The sequence below is a fragment of the Arabidopsis thaliana genome, assembly GCF_000001735.4.
Source record: "Arabidopsis thaliana chromosome 1 sequence".
NCBI classification, from domain to species: Eukaryota; Viridiplantae; Streptophyta; class Magnoliopsida; order Brassicales; family Brassicaceae; genus Arabidopsis; species Arabidopsis thaliana.
The window spans coordinates 357,426-372,118 of NC_003070.9; the positions used below are offsets into that span (position 1 = coordinate 357,426).

Below are 14,693 nucleotides of genomic sequence, written 5' to 3' on the forward strand. Positions count from 1 at the left end.
ATGCGAGATAAAAATGACTCTTTTCTTGTAATCGTATTGAGAGAAATGACCCTTTCCTTGCAATCGGTGCTTAATTAAGAACCACCAAAATTATCAATTCCGTTGAGGCGTTGACTCATGTTCATGTGTTTTCAGTGTAGTAAGAGCCTTTTGATTATTAACATGATTAAAATATATATGGGCATATCACGAGAGTTATTTGATACGTGATATTCGTTTATTTATTTGATATTTTTCTTCTTTGTGATTTCTTAATTTCGAATTTACAATTTCTTTTCTGGAAAACTTCAAAATTATATCTCCTTCTTGATGGCTTAACAAGTAAATTATATCACTCTGTAAGATTACAAACATGAAATTAAAACATTTGCGCTTATATGAGCAAGGAGCCCTTGGTTATCTTACTTTATTCTCAACGTATATAATAATAAAAAATGATACAATTATCTATCTTGTATATTAACTAGTTGTGAAACTTAATTTCTTACTTATATCTTTGTATATATTGGACTAGAACTCCTTATGGCTCTCTAAATCTGCAGAAGACGCCAAGTGTAATTCATATAAATCCATAAACTCTATATATAAACTCATGCACTTAATTGTATATATGTAAAGAATATAAACGAATGAAAGTTAAAAGAATATAATTAGCAACTTAATTAAATTAGTCAGTCGTCAAGACCAATCACCACTTGCGAGTTTTAACCACGAAGATGAAGTAGCGTTGTGATTATTGCCACCACCATCTCTCTCGATCATCCCTACGCTCATGGCCGTTGGATCGACGGAATATTCTTGGCAAGCTAAGTTGAGATCGAGAGATGGTTGATCTAACGGCTGCGGTCTGCCGACGGAATGATGATGATCGTGGAGCGACGTCATACGAAGATAATTGGAAGGTGTTAGCCAATGGCATCGCTTGTGGCCTCCTAAGGCCTGTCCCGAAGAGAAGACGCGATGGCAGATGGTGCATTCGTGAGCGTTGGATCTCTTTCTTGCGATATGAGCCGTTGATTTGTCTTCCTCATCCTCCTCCTCATCTTCGTCCTCGTCGTTGTCGTCGTCGTCTTCTTTGTATTCCTCTTCCTCTTCCTCTTCTTTATCTTGAGAGGCAAAACAACCCTTCACTTTCTTGTGGCTTGCCCTGTGTCCACCCAATGCCTGATGCGACGTGAACACCTTCTTGCAAGCTTTGCATTGGAAAACCTGGGCGGTTTTTTGCTTTTTGACGGTTTTGCCCTTACCATGTCCATGTTGTTTATGCTGATCACCACCATGCGCATCCCCTGAATTGGACAACAAGACAAGACAGTTGGCAAGCTCTTCGTCTTCGTTTGGAGACAAGTTAAGATGATGATGCTGAGTGGACATCGATCTCTCCCTCTTCCACGGAGGACGACGTGACATGTTGTCCTCATCGTGTTGTCCACGACTGAACATTACGAAATCAATGCATGGTGAGTTCATGGCTCCATGCATGTGTGTGTTCAAAGTGTTTTGGTGTGAATTAAAAAGAAGAAAGCCCTTGTTTTTAGTGGAAGTAACGGGTTTGGTGTCTTCTTGTTCATGTGGTTCCAAGTAGCTAAGCACTTGCTTTAACGACACGTGGTGCAACTTTTGACTTTTTCCAACATTCCTAGTCACATGCATCTATTCTATATAGATGTTGTTTAACAAATAATACTCTCATTTCATGCTTACAATATGTTTATAACCCAAATGTAAATTATAACAATTAGGAAGAGGTGAGGCTGCGGATGAGAAGGCCTTCGAAGGTGATTCCAGGTCCGAAAGCTAAGCCAAGTCCCCACTCTTGTGCTGCGTCACCTTTCTTCTTCAGCTCATCTCTCATATACTCCATCACATACAGTATCGTGTTGCTGCTCACGTTCCCGTAATCCACCAACGCCCTTCTGCTGCTCTCCAGCTTCTCTTTCTCCAGCTTCAGTTTTGTCTCCAGACGGTTCAGAATCGCAGGTCCTCCTGGATGAACAGCCCAGAACATGTCATTGAACTCCATCGACTCATCGCCAGCCTTTCCCATCAGCTTCTTGCAGAACTCTTCTATGTTCTCCTCTATCTTCTGCGGGAGGTCTCGTCCAAGCTTGAAGTTTATGCCTTCCTCAGTCAACCTCCCCTCGATCACGTTCTGTGTCCCCGGCAAGAACTGCTGAACCGCATAGTGCAGCTCCATGAAAGGAGCTTCACACTCTCTCGGGTCAGCTCCGATGATCACAGCAGCTGCACCATCTCCAAACAGAGCAGCTCCAACTAGGTCGTACGGACGCGCTTTGTTTGGTGGCCGAAATCCGAGAATGGTGGTTTCAGAGGTTGTGAGCAGAACACGGCTTCCGGGGTTGTTCTCAGCAATGTCTTTGGCCACACGGAGGCCAGTCACACCTCCGTAGCATCCCAGAAAATACAGCATCACTCTGTTCACGTCATTCCTCAGGCCTAGCTTTGCTGAGAGGTAAAGGTCACCACCGGGTAAACGGATCTCGCTTGAGGAAACGTAGACAATGTGAGTGATGTCTTCCACTGGCCTTCCCCATTCCTTGATGCAACCTAAACTGGCTTCCAATGCCATTTCCACAACCGCCTCGTTTGCAATTTCAAGTCTTTGCTTGATTGTTGGTGAACCCTCTGTTGTTAGCTCAGGGTATTTAGCCAGTATCTCTCGCGTCAACACAGTGTATCGCGTCTTCACGGTTGTCGTTTTGCCTAAACAACAGCACAAAACATTAGAAAGCTTTCAGCATTTCACAAGAGAGCATAGCTGTCTGAAAAAAATATAAAGAGACTGAGGCTTACACAAGTGTTCCAGCTTTTCTTTGATAAACGCGTCATCACATTTGGTGTCTCGTAGAAATCCTTCCACTAGATTCTCCTGAGGAACGACTTGGCTTGGGAAGGCTTTGCCAAGAGCAAGCAGTGTTGCCTTTCCGGCATTTGCGACACGCCTTGTGGATTTGCTGCTTAGCTTCTCAACACCATTCATCCTAGAATTCGACATTTCTTTTCAAGCGCAGAAGGAAAAAACTCAATTAGATATTGGGAAGAAAGATGGTGGATGCAGAATATCAGCAAATGGCAAAGGATTATAAAGGAAGGGTTGAGGGTTTTCTTGGGGAGAGTTTGGTGCTGAAGAGTGAAGATCATGTAAAGAGAGAAACGGTTATTTTATTAGGGTTTGGTGATTCTTTGGCCTGTGTTGGTTAGAAATGCAAAAAACACCATGAAACCTATTTTCCCGGGATAAGTAATATAAGCCTAATCTACTTAGGAAATAGGTACCATGAAGGTGAAAGTTAGGAACAGAGAGTTGCAACGTCCATAGAGACCTGTAACAGACACGATGAATACAAACTTGCTTAATTGCTGAGGGCCAAAAATTTTACAATTGCCAATGGATAATTTTAGACACAGAATTGAAAACGGAACAAAGAGAGAGGATCCTGTTTACCAGAAACCAGATGCACGGTCTATCCTTCATTCTAATACAGAGCAATCATCTGATTCTCTCAATGTAGCCATCCTCTTTGACACAAACTGAAGTTCTTCCCACTTTCCAGCAGCCTCTAAGGCATTCCTCAAAACCACGTGGCAGCTAAGCTGTTGGTGGTTTCCTAGTTCTACTAATTCATTGTACAAACTAAACGCTTCAGAGTGTCTCTTATGCTTACAGAGTCCTTCTATGACCGTGTTGCATGTGTCGATATCTACCATTTGACTTTTTTCCAGACAAAACAGAACAAGTGTATGTGCATCAAGTAGTTTTCTATTCTCGCAGAGGTAACCAAGTAATTCCTCCATCTTAACCAAATACCCGTTATCATAAAGCAACCTAACAATCAGAAATGCCTTCTCTTTCTGTGCACTACTAAAAAGCAATCTGACAACCTGCGTTGAAAGATCAATGTTCTGTCTTATTCGTTTTTCCAACATTAGCGTTACCAAGCAGAAAGACTCGTTAGCAAATTTCCTTTTCGCAAGTTCTGCAAGTACAGAATGGAAAGTGGTTGCAACAGGAAGATAAGAGCTCCTTAGCATCCTTTGTAGGGTATCGTGAGCAAGAAGAGCTTCACCTATCTTCAACAGTCCATCAATCAATAACTCGTAAGTTTCAAGATCAGGTACAAATTCCCGCCTGAGCATTAGAACCAACAGCTCATAAGCAGGCTTGAATTTACCTTCTCTGCAGTGACCCGTTATCAAAGTCTTGTAAGAGGGCGGATCTTGCACTCCTCTTTTCATCAGCTGCCTGAAAACTTTCTCCGCTTGTTTTGTTTTCCCATTGGCACATAAGTATTCAAACATTGGGTTATAAGCTGCAGCGAGAGGCTTGCATTCATCCTTACCTAACAATACTTCCTTCTCAAATAACTCATTGAACAATGTCTCAGCTCTATCAAATTCGTTTCTCATGCACAGAGTACGAATCAAAACACTATAAGAAGCTGAATCAGGATGCAACTTCATATTCAGCATTTCTTGGAACACCTTCATCGCTGCATCCAAATGACCAGCATCGCAGTGGGCTTTGATCAAAATATTAAAAGTGCAGGCATCTGGAGCGAAAGTGGTAAATGCGTCGTTCCCTCCAATCAAGATATCTTTGATCTCATCATATCTGTGAGCCTCAGAGAGCCCCTTGATCAGAGTATTGTAAGTAACAGCATTGGGTTTCAGCCCTCTACTCAGCATGTCATGAAACACAAGCACTGCTTCATCAATTTCCTGCTTCATACAATAGCCTCGCACCAGAGTAGTGTAACTAACAACGTTGGGATGCACATCGGTTGCTTTCTTCAACATTCCACTCAAAACATTATGTGCAATCTTGACCTTGCCGGCTCTGCATAACCCATCGATGATCGTGTTATATGTAACAACGTCAGGATTGCAATGATACAGCTCCATATCCTTAAAAATCCTAAAGGCTTCATCGACCATGGAGTTCTTACAAAACCCATTTATCAATGTATTGAAAGTATAGGAGTCTGGGGTAACCCCGTAGGTACGACGCATTTCGTCGAACAAGTCATGGGCCATTCCAGTTCTGCCACGCTTGAGCAAAATGGAGAGAAGACTGTTGAAGGTAAGAACGGAAGGGGAGATGCCCATCTGCTTCATGGTCTGGAACAGCTTCACTGACTCCTGGAAGAGCCCAGCGTTCCCGTAGCTCCTAATCAAGCTGTTGAAGTAGCGATCCTGGAGCTTGACGCAGCCATTAGACCTTCTCTCGATGGAGAACAAGAAATTGCGAGCCACATTGAGATTGCGAGCTCGACCGAGGAACTCTAACATGAGGAAGAAAGACTGCTCTTTGTGAGAAAACCCCTTGTTGGAAACCCAGTCAAAGAACCGGAGACCATCCGCAGGGACCTTGATGAGACGCAGGGTTTGGAGAACGGTGGTTCTGGAGATGGTTTGGGACGGATGAAGAGATGATAGTGAAGACTCGAGTTCGTCCGACCACGGGTTAGAGTTCACGGCACGGGCCAAGGACCTGGCGAGTTTTGATTTGGTGGACCTTTCTTCATTGGTAACTTTGGCGGCTCGGAGAACTGGTTGAGACTTGGAGACAAACAAAGCATGGAGTTTAGGTACAGAAGATACCATTGCAGAAGAAAGTTGCCGCGAAATATGGCGGCACACGTCCGCCGCTCCTCCACCCCTTCCGGCGGACCAAGAGAACAAACCCTTTCTTCTTCATTCTATAACTCTCTAAGGCCCAATCTAAATGGGCTCCTCTTTGTTCTAGATAACTTTACTTTAGGCCCAATTATAGAGGTGGCCCCGACACAATATTTTGTTTTGTTTTAAACTTTAAAAAAAAAAGGAGAAGAAGCAACAGCATATAATTAAGTCCTAGCTATTAATCATCATCCATAGCATATCAGTAAGTTTTTGAAGATAGATTGTTTGATTGCATACAGATTTTAAAATAATGTTAAACCCTGAAGTAAACTTGTAACTGCACCAACACAAGACGTGGTGTATGGATGATCTACTACATTCCGTTTCCCTTTCATTGGGAATCAATTTGCGGACTAGTTTAAAACAATCGCATATGCATAATACTTGCGCAGTAATTAGGGAAGAAAGGAGGTGGGGGTAATGAGTGAGAAAGTGCAATAAGTGGGTATCTCTCAAATTAAGAGAGAGATGTTGACAAGGCAACAAGTTTGGTGTAACATTATCCTCCTCCTTTTATTTTGCCTTTTTCTCTATTTTTATATATATGCACAGTCTTTTTTACTCTTAATAAAATACACTGTTAATTCCTCGGATACCAACGGAATCGGTTGAATAAATTATGGATGTTACAGTATACACACTATGTAGGGACTTCTTAATTTATTTTGGTATAGTTAGAAAGATAGCTTATCGTTAGAGCGATTGAGAGCTTTTCATTATAATTAGGAGTTAGTTTACTTTAATTGTGATAACTGCCTTAGTAGATACATAAGTACACTATCAATTGACTACTTTGAGTGAATTAAAAAAGCCTCCTAACAGCGTACTATATGTACATCAGAATAAGTTGTAGTAGGAGCAGCATTCCTATTTTCAATATTGTACACTGTATTAAAACAAAAACAAAAAAGTAGAAGACAGGATTATGCATATAAATATATATCCCAGAACCAAATATGAAAATAGAAAATTTGGTTTTCGGGTTTATAATTTGTTTTAGAAAAAAAAAAAAGAGAGAGAGAGAGGGGCAAGGATAATAGAGACAGGAGTCCGTACGGTTTCGGGGGTCAACGTCGATGGCAGCCTTTGAGCACCTAAAAATAGGGGACCCACGCCATTACCAATTACAAAACCTCACTCTCTCGTCTATGCTCAGCTAACCCTACTCTCTTCCCTGTGCTGCCACGTGATCACCATCCGATTAATCGGGACCGTTCGATTAAGTAGAGATAGCAGCGCGTGAGGTAGAGAAAGAAGAGAGAGAGAGAGTTGGCGAATAATAGTAATTTGTTGTTTGGGGGTGAGTGGGTGTACGTTAGCAAGATACGATCGGTCATTCTGTCTTCCCTAAAACGATCAACCTCCAACTTGCTACCTATTTACACTTTTGCCATCCTGTCTTTCGAAACCCCAACACCGTTTTTGCCTCTTATCTCTCTCTCTTTTTTGGCCTTTTCCTCCTTTTTTTTTTGTGGTTAATTGAAATAGATATTTTATTTCTCTCTATTCTTAAAAAAAACCACGTATAAACTTGTAACTGACTACGATGATTTATCTCATTCTCATATCTTATTTATCGCTAGTAAAAAAGAAAACAAATGTAAGAGAGAGGCCCAGCAGGGGAACAGAAGCGGGTCCCGACATAATTAAATAAGTGTAGAACAAACGCGTTTTTTACTCTTCTTTTTCCTTAACCACACGATCACCACCAATACTAGCTAGACCCTTTTCTTTCTTTTTTTTTAAAGTCCTGCGGGGGCTATATATGTATCATCCATATATACAATACGCTGTTAAAAAATAACATAGTAAGAGTCTGTCTATACATACTTGTGTGTTTAATTTGTTTGTCAAACAAAAGTTCAATTAGAGGCTCCATCAACAGTTGCTAAGTAGTGAGTTACGTTTTTTCGATATTCAAATTAATCCTACGTAGGTACTACTAAGATTACAAATTAGAAAGCTTTGAAAAATACTAGTAGTAAAAAGGGGCAGATGATTGGTAAATAATAATTTAAATTGTTTTTAGTAAAAAAGGGCACAGACACTCACACACACACTGCTTTCACGACCCATGTGAGTTTTCTTTCTTCTCCATCTTCACTTTTTTAAGTAGCTAGATGACAAGACAGACAGCTATCTCTCTTTTTTTTTTACGAAGAAGAAGATCAAAAAAAAAATGAATTTTAAAAAGGGACCTTTAAGAGAGATGGTGGGAGAGAGAGCAATAGAGAGAGAAGGAAATCCACCCCCACAAATAGAAAGTTAGGGTTTATTGGAAAAAAAGAAAGAGAGTGTGTCTCTGTGTGTGATTCTAATAGAGGTGTAGTACGTCGCTTTGCTTTCAGTCCATTAAAACCATTCCATAACCTATTCCGCACCGACATGTCTCCTCCCCCTTTCCTTTATTAGCCTCTCTCTCTCTTTTTCACTACTCCGTCTTGATTTTATAAACAAAAGAAAGAAAGAGAGAGAGATCTTCCTCGGGATTGCAACATGTTGGACTACGAATGGGATAATCCTTCCTCCATCGTTCTCTCCGGAGATGAAAGAAACCCGGACTCTGACCCGACCCGGTCATCCTTCTCCTTTTTCGACCCCATCTCCCATTACAACAACGACCACCGTCACATCACCATTTCTCCTCCCCTCCTCTCTTCCTTCTCTAACCAACAACAACAGCATCACCTCACCCTCTACGGTCAGACCAACAGCAACAACCAGTTTCTTCATCATCACCATCACCACCACTCCTTGTACGGGTCCACCACCACCACCACTCCTTACGGCGCCTCCGATCCCATCTACCATCCCCACTCTTCCGCTCCGCCAGCCTCCTTGTTCTCCTACGACCAGACAGGACCGGGCTCGGGATCCGGATCTTCCTACAACTTCCTCATCCCCAAGACAGAAGTGGATTTCACGTCCAACAGGATCGGGCTGAACCTGGGAGGCCGTACGTACTTCTCAGCGGCGGACGACGACTTCGTGAGCAGGCTATACAGGAGGTCTCGACCAGGTGAGTCAGGGATGGCGAACTCGCTGAGCACGCCGCGGTGCCAAGCAGAGGGATGCAACGCGGATCTGAGCCACGCGAAACACTACCACAGAAGGCACAAAGTGTGCGAATTCCACTCAAAAGCATCGACGGTTGTAGCCGCCGGACTAAGCCAAAGGTTTTGCCAGCAATGCAGCAGGTTTGTGCCCCCTAAAGTTGCCACCTTTGACCTTTTTTAAATAAATAAAAAAATACTATAGCTGTGGGGTTTCGGCTATCTTCTCTTCTCTTCGTCCGTACATCCTTAATCTTGTTCTATCTTAGTTTTTAGATCTTCTTTGGATCTCCTTTTTTTTCATTAGTTAGTTAGCTTCCCTTTTTGTTTATTAATTAATTTACAATCACTGCTAAAGGATCGACACAATCATTGAGAGGGTTCGTACTGTGTGGTGTGGGGGATCCCGATATGGCTTTCTCTCGTCCTTTCCAACCAAATCATTTTAGCCCTAACTAACCAACCAAACTCTTATCACTAATTCTCCATCTCATCATCATCATCTGATTTATACATATATATATCGAAATAATCAATACAGGTTCCATTTGCTGTCGGAATTCGACAACGGGAAACGGAGCTGCCGTAAGCGACTTGCTGACCATAACCGCCGCCGCCGTAAATGTCACCAATCAGCCTCCGCCACCCAAGACACCGGCACCGGCAAGACTACTCCAAGTACGTACTTAATTCTCTTATCATATATATATATATATATATATCCTCTTTCAAATTAAGATAATCTCTAGATATATGTGTGCATTTAATTAATAAATGGGAATATGTGATGATGATGATGACCAGAGTCACCGAACGATTCGGGTGTTAAAGCGTCATCGTCACCGTCGTCCAACGCGCCGCCTACGATATCACTGGAGTGCTTCCGGCAAAGGCAGTTCCAAACGACAGCGTCTTCATCCACGTCAGCGTCTTCGTCTTCAAATTCAATGTTTTTCTCCAGCGGATAGTTATAAGCTTTACTCATATGATATATTATGCTTAAAATGAGAAATCAAAGGACTCTTCAATATCACTAGTTAATGCTAGCTGTCTATCATCTGAATTAGTCGGTAATGTGTAACGTTTTATTTCATGTCTCTCGTTTCGTTTGTCGTTTTCATATTGTTTTTGACTTAGTAGAGGTTTATTTAATTAACCAACAACATATCAGATTTCTGATTCTATTATCAATATCTCCTTACAAAAATAACAATTTTCAAAAGATGTCTTCAAAAGAAAAAAAGAAAGAAATTGAAAGTGTGATTGATATATTATTGCTGGTAAAAGCAAAGACCGGGGAGAGTACTCGTGCATGGTGGTTCGTTCATCGTTTATTCATTTCGGGGAACTGAATTATTGACTCTCTCTCTCTCTCTCTGTCTGCTGTCTGATGCTGAGCTGCTGGAATTTTCCTATAAAACTACAAGAAACCAATATTTTAGAAAGTGACCGATCAATGTACGTCCACGTGGTTTTACCGTCTTTTAAAAACAAAATAATATAAAGAAATACAGTAGTATTAGGTTGTTGTTGTCCCCCATTTTGAAGCTAAAAATCATACAATTTTTTTGTCAAATTAAATCAGTATCCCCACCGAGATTAATAATTTGCACTTTGATCGGTTGTGATATTAGTAAATGCTTGTCTACCCCACAACGGATGGATGATATAGGAGACGTTGACAAAATTAAGCGATTTTCCAAGCTAGTACCAAGTAGTAGTATATATGCTCCGCGTTACTTGATTTTTGTTACTTGCCAAAATTCATGATAAAACAATTGCTATGATGAAATAAAAAGAGCCGATCTGAGTATTGTTTGTTGCATATGTATATTCATTCCTCCCCTTGCTATTGTTATGCCGTAAGAACTCAACGAGGACTTTGCCATTGGTTCCCCTGATTCCAGCTGGGTGGGTCCATCGTTTTGCACACGTGTCATATTTGGGTTGGATTTTTTGGCAAAGTGGTTGGGTCTGCGAGCTAATTTTCATCAGAGCGCTGCACCCACACGTGATCATTTTCTGGCACTAACCTCCCGGTACGGTGTGGTGGGGATGCATCAAAATAAAGGCCCAAATGCATGGCCCAACCATTTATAACACTACACACACTCGTATACTATCTATTTATTATCCCTTCCTTTTCACTAATTAGGCCACGGATCAAATTGATGAATGATATTCCGAAGACTAGGGCTCTCTGATTATGGACCGCCCCACTCGCATCTCCTATGTAGTTTACGTATTAGTAGATTTATGTCAATTATATGTGTATGCATATGTCGCTGTTACATAAAGTCCTATGTTTTATTATACAACCTAAGTTATCTAACTCTTTGCCGTGACAGGGATCGGACTGTCCACATTCATGTAATTTATTCATGTCCCGCCCTATTTATTTTTGTTAATTGAATTGAACCAACTCATTTTTATTTCTATATATCCACTAAATAAATAAAATGAACAGACAAGAAAGAAAAAGCGTTGTGGTGCTGAAAAGTCAATGATTACAGACAAATGTGGAGGAGACTTGTATCATTTTATTTATCATCCAAGGACTTTGGGAAGAGAGTATCCAAAGTCTTAGCATTATACAACTGCTTCAATCATTACGTCACCACGTGTACGACTATATATTATCACTTTCTCATTTCATCTCATGTGTATATCTCAATCTTATTATAAGAATCACGACACAAAATAAAAAGTTTAGCAATAGCCTATATATACAAGTAAAAAATGTTCTAACAAATGCAAAGCATAGTGTTATGTAGAAAAGATGATCAAATCAATAGTTTGATGTGTCCCTCGAGGACTTGACTTCAGTAAAATATATGAATTTTATTCAGTCTAATTTTTGTGGATGTTCGATAACATTTACATGCATTTTTAAAGGAACGCCTAAAAAAAGATTGTTACAAAATAAATGTGCAAGCTTTTAAGTTGTTACACCTAGTATTTGCGAGCATTAAATCCGTAGTTTCATTATAAAACTATACATCAAATAACCATAGTATATAACAATATAATGGTGATGGATGATATACTACTTTCTTACATTTTAAAAATTGATTACTATATTATGCTGAGTTGGTGGAATAAACTTTTCAAAAGATAATATTACATAAGGTGTATTTAATTTTATGGGACAATATAAGTTACGTTGATGCAAAAAAAGTTCTTCTAAACTTGCTGTGATTATATGGGCCAGTATCAGTGTTGAGGAACCCAAACAAGTTAATTTTCGAGCCCACTATGATTTAAATCCCATTGTTTCTTCCCTACTAACTTACTACGAAATATATTTTTCTGTTGGCATATCACATATGTATGTGAATGGCCTAATGGGATTATATAACTCTTTTTGATGCCCGTTATGGATTCCATTTTTCAAGATCAAAAAAAAAAAAAAAAACGGCTGTGTCATTTAATTACTGGACAAGGAGCTGGCTATTTGTCTGTATTCATAAACAGTGTTTGTATCATTATTTAACGAATATTGTTTCCATAAGTACACACGAATATATTCTTATACATACGGGATATTTAGACAGGATTGGTACGATTCGTAGTCGATACACCATACTAATTTAGACCGACCCTTATTATTATTACATGTACTAAGTGCTTCTAGTACTAGCTAGCTATTACCCCCACTTCTTCTTTTCATTCTAGTATATGTTTTTCCCCACCGTTCGTATTTATATACAAAAAATATATATATATAATATTCCTTTGGTCCACATATTAATTCCCGTATCAAATTGTAAATCACGTACTTGTTGATTTTGTGAATGTACACGCGTACGCCTCCCTAACATTTGTTGACAATTAGGGTTTGCGGATATGTATCTTGATTTATACGATTTTACACGAATCACGATGACTTCCGATTGTACTCGCATTATTAATGGTATTTAACGACGAAACCTAAAGGAACCCAGACCTATATTTATATATACGTGGATGTTAAGTTTAATAAAGATCTTTACGAAAGGTTTTAAAGAAAAAGGAGTCTTTTACGCAAATTGCAGTTATTAATAGCTTATATGGTGATTAAGAAAACACAAGCTCACGCCAAACACACATTCATTTCATATATATAAACACAAAGTAAAAAGGAAAAAAGGATGAAAACAAACAACGACGTTTTCTTTTTTAATTTGCTCTCTCCGTAGTCTAATTATACATAATTTAATCACACAGTCTCGAAAGAGTAGTATGATTATAGTAAGTCTTCTAATACCTCTCGTTTAGGTGGAACTAACACATGACATCTTTGAGAAGCTTGTACCTTCGTGTGGCCGTCTTAGGCGACGTAACTCCGCCTCCATCTCCAGCAACGCCCTTGGCTACTTGATCGTGACGGTTATTGTTATGCTTGATCCGGTGGCCGGGCGAATATTCCGATCTGTTTGAGAAGTCATTTTCATATTTAACCGAAGAAGAAGGCTTCTTTGAAGAAGAACCGCCATGTCTAGCAACGTTGCTCAGCTTCCGGTCGTCGCTGCGGCACCAGTCGCAAATCTCGGTAGGCTCCGCAAACTGGCCGTAGTAGTTGCTACAATAACTATATATATATATACACACATATATGATCAATTAAGAAACCCATTAATAGCCGTGAATGGTCACTCTGATATACATATGCATGAATGATGAAGGAGGACTACTTACGAGTGTTGGAAGCGGCAGCGGCAGTGACCGCAGCTGAAGAGCTTGTCGGAGAAACCGACATCACCGCACATGCAACACACTCTCTCCATGATATATCTTCACAATCTTTATTATTTATATATATCGACCCTTGTATATATATGTTAGGCCGTGATGTTTAAAGTAATTATACAACTATGCGTGTTAGTAAAAATGTACAGGTAGACTAGAGAGTTTGCTTGCCGTCGTTTTCACTTTTCGGTTTTAGAGAGAAAGCCAACCTTAAAATGGGGAGTTTTTCGGAAATGACTGTTTTCTCCTTCCTTTTGTGTTTTTCCCCTGTCTTGTCATTTTCTAGTTTTTTCACTCTTCGTGCACATATGGTGGATGGATCCTTCTCCATGCCTACGGAAAGCGCAATGCAGTGACTTGTGGTCTTTTCTTTCTTTCAAATTATAGGCTTTCAAATAAAATAAATGTTGTATATCACGTATCATCAAATTCATTAGAACTCGATCGACCATCAGTTTTTTTAACTTTATAACGATGTTGACGTGACGAAACGCATGCTGCTGTGCGAGTGAGAGAGTGTTAAGCGATGTGAACAACAGAACAAACAGTTTGCGACAATAATTAACAACACCAATTTTTTCATCCAACTTAGTAGTAGTGCTGCTTTTTCTCCCTTTTCACATAAAGCGGAAAAAATATATTGGGATTATCTCTTGGTGGTGATGTATAGATCGCACACTAACATGTAAGTTAGTGGGAGTTCAGGCTTGAAGATCTAGTTCTTTAGCGAGTCTTCGTTGGTCCGGCGGCTTATTATCAACGTACGTGTACATGATGAGCTCTAGCTATAGTAGGGTCCAACTTGTCGCCAAGACTGATTAATTCGTCATATACTAGTTAATTACTCTAAACGTATAGCTAAAGAAGAACATTATATATAGAATATTTTGTTAACTATGATTTGTTTATGGTGTTAGACATATAAGTTTGTTTAATGTAACTTCAAATTATGTTGATGGATAGAGATGGATTTAATGAGGAGGGTTAGGTTATATACAATTTGGTACCCATTTATTGTTTGCTTTCCCAATATTTATTGCGGTTTGCATGTTTTATAAAAACTGGTTAATATATTTTTCGGGAGATTAAATATAAGGAAACTTTGATGCGACTCGACGACTTTGAGTGTAAAATTGATTAAACGCACCAGTCACATGATATGGAGGCAATCGGAGGGGAAACAAAACCGACGGCGATGTGAAGTTCCCG

The 14,693-nt window shown here is 39.9% G+C and overlaps 6 protein-coding genes across 7 annotated transcripts; 1 reads left to right on the plus strand and 5 right to left on the minus strand.

Annotated features, from left to right (window-relative positions):
* Positions 1 to 480: 480 nt before the first annotated feature.
* On the minus strand, positions 481 to 1,653 carry AT1G02040 (C2H2-type zinc finger family protein; the record flags this gene model as incomplete). The annotated part of the gene is made up of 1 exon (NM_100084.2): positions 481 to 1,653. One exon carries the CDS (start codon positions 1,651 to 1,653, stop codon positions 679 to 681), a length of 975 nt encoding a protein of 324 aa, NP_171706.1. The 3' UTR covers positions 481 to 678.
* A 38-nt stretch (positions 1,654 to 1,691) lies between these two features.
* Positions 1,692 to 3,321, minus strand: LAP6 (Chalcone and stilbene synthase family protein). Its single transcript, NM_100085.4, has 2 exons — positions 2,815 to 3,321; positions 1,692 to 2,724 (listed from the first exon to the last, which is right to left on the minus strand). Exons 1-2 carry the CDS (start codon positions 3,014 to 3,016, stop codon positions 1,739 to 1,741), a joined length of 1,188 nt encoding a protein of 395 aa, NP_171707.1. The 5' UTR covers positions 3,017 to 3,321; the 3' UTR covers positions 1,692 to 1,738.
* Positions 3,322 to 3,492: 171 nt separating this feature from the next.
* AT1G02060 (Tetratricopeptide repeat (TPR)-like superfamily protein) lies at positions 3,493 to 5,717 on the minus strand (the record flags this gene model as incomplete). The annotated part of the gene is made up of 1 exon (NM_100086.4): positions 3,493 to 5,717. The coding sequence occupies exon 1, from the start codon at positions 5,623 to 5,625 to the stop codon at positions 3,493 to 3,495; it is 2,133 nt and encodes a 710-aa protein (NP_171708.1). The 5' UTR covers positions 5,626 to 5,717.
* A 2,022-nt stretch (positions 5,718 to 7,739) lies between these two features.
* Positions 7,740 to 10,018, plus strand: SPL8 (squamosa promoter binding protein-like 8). Of its 2 annotated transcripts, NM_148426.5 has the most exons (3): positions 7,784 to 8,900; positions 9,298 to 9,434; positions 9,561 to 10,018. In NM_148426.5, exons 1-3 carry the CDS (start codon positions 8,200 to 8,202, stop codon positions 9,722 to 9,724), a joined length of 1,002 nt encoding a protein of 333 aa, NP_683267.1. In that variant the 5' UTR covers positions 7,784 to 8,199; the 3' UTR covers positions 9,725 to 10,018. The 2 variants fall into 2 exon arrangements, with proteins under 2 accessions (NP_973738.1, NP_683267.1); NM_202009.3 differs by having other exon boundaries at positions 7,740 to 9,434; positions 9,561 to 9,928.
* AT1G02067 (uncharacterized protein) lies at positions 9,520 to 9,741 on the minus strand (the record flags this gene model as incomplete). Its single annotated transcript, NM_001331323.1, has 1 exon — positions 9,520 to 9,741. One exon carries the CDS (start codon positions 9,739 to 9,741, stop codon positions 9,520 to 9,522), a length of 222 nt encoding a protein of 73 aa, NP_001322443.1.
* Positions 10,019 to 12,769: 2,751 nt separating the features above from the next.
* On the minus strand, positions 12,770 to 13,665 carry AT1G02070 (zinc ion-binding protein). The gene is made up of 2 exons (NM_100087.3): positions 13,434 to 13,665; positions 12,770 to 13,326 (listed from the first exon to the last, which is right to left on the minus strand). Exons 1-2 carry the CDS (start codon positions 13,520 to 13,522, stop codon positions 13,020 to 13,022), a joined length of 396 nt encoding a protein of 131 aa, NP_563644.1. The 5' UTR covers positions 13,523 to 13,665; the 3' UTR covers positions 12,770 to 13,019.
* Between the last annotated feature and the right edge of the window lie 1,028 nt (positions 13,666 to 14,693).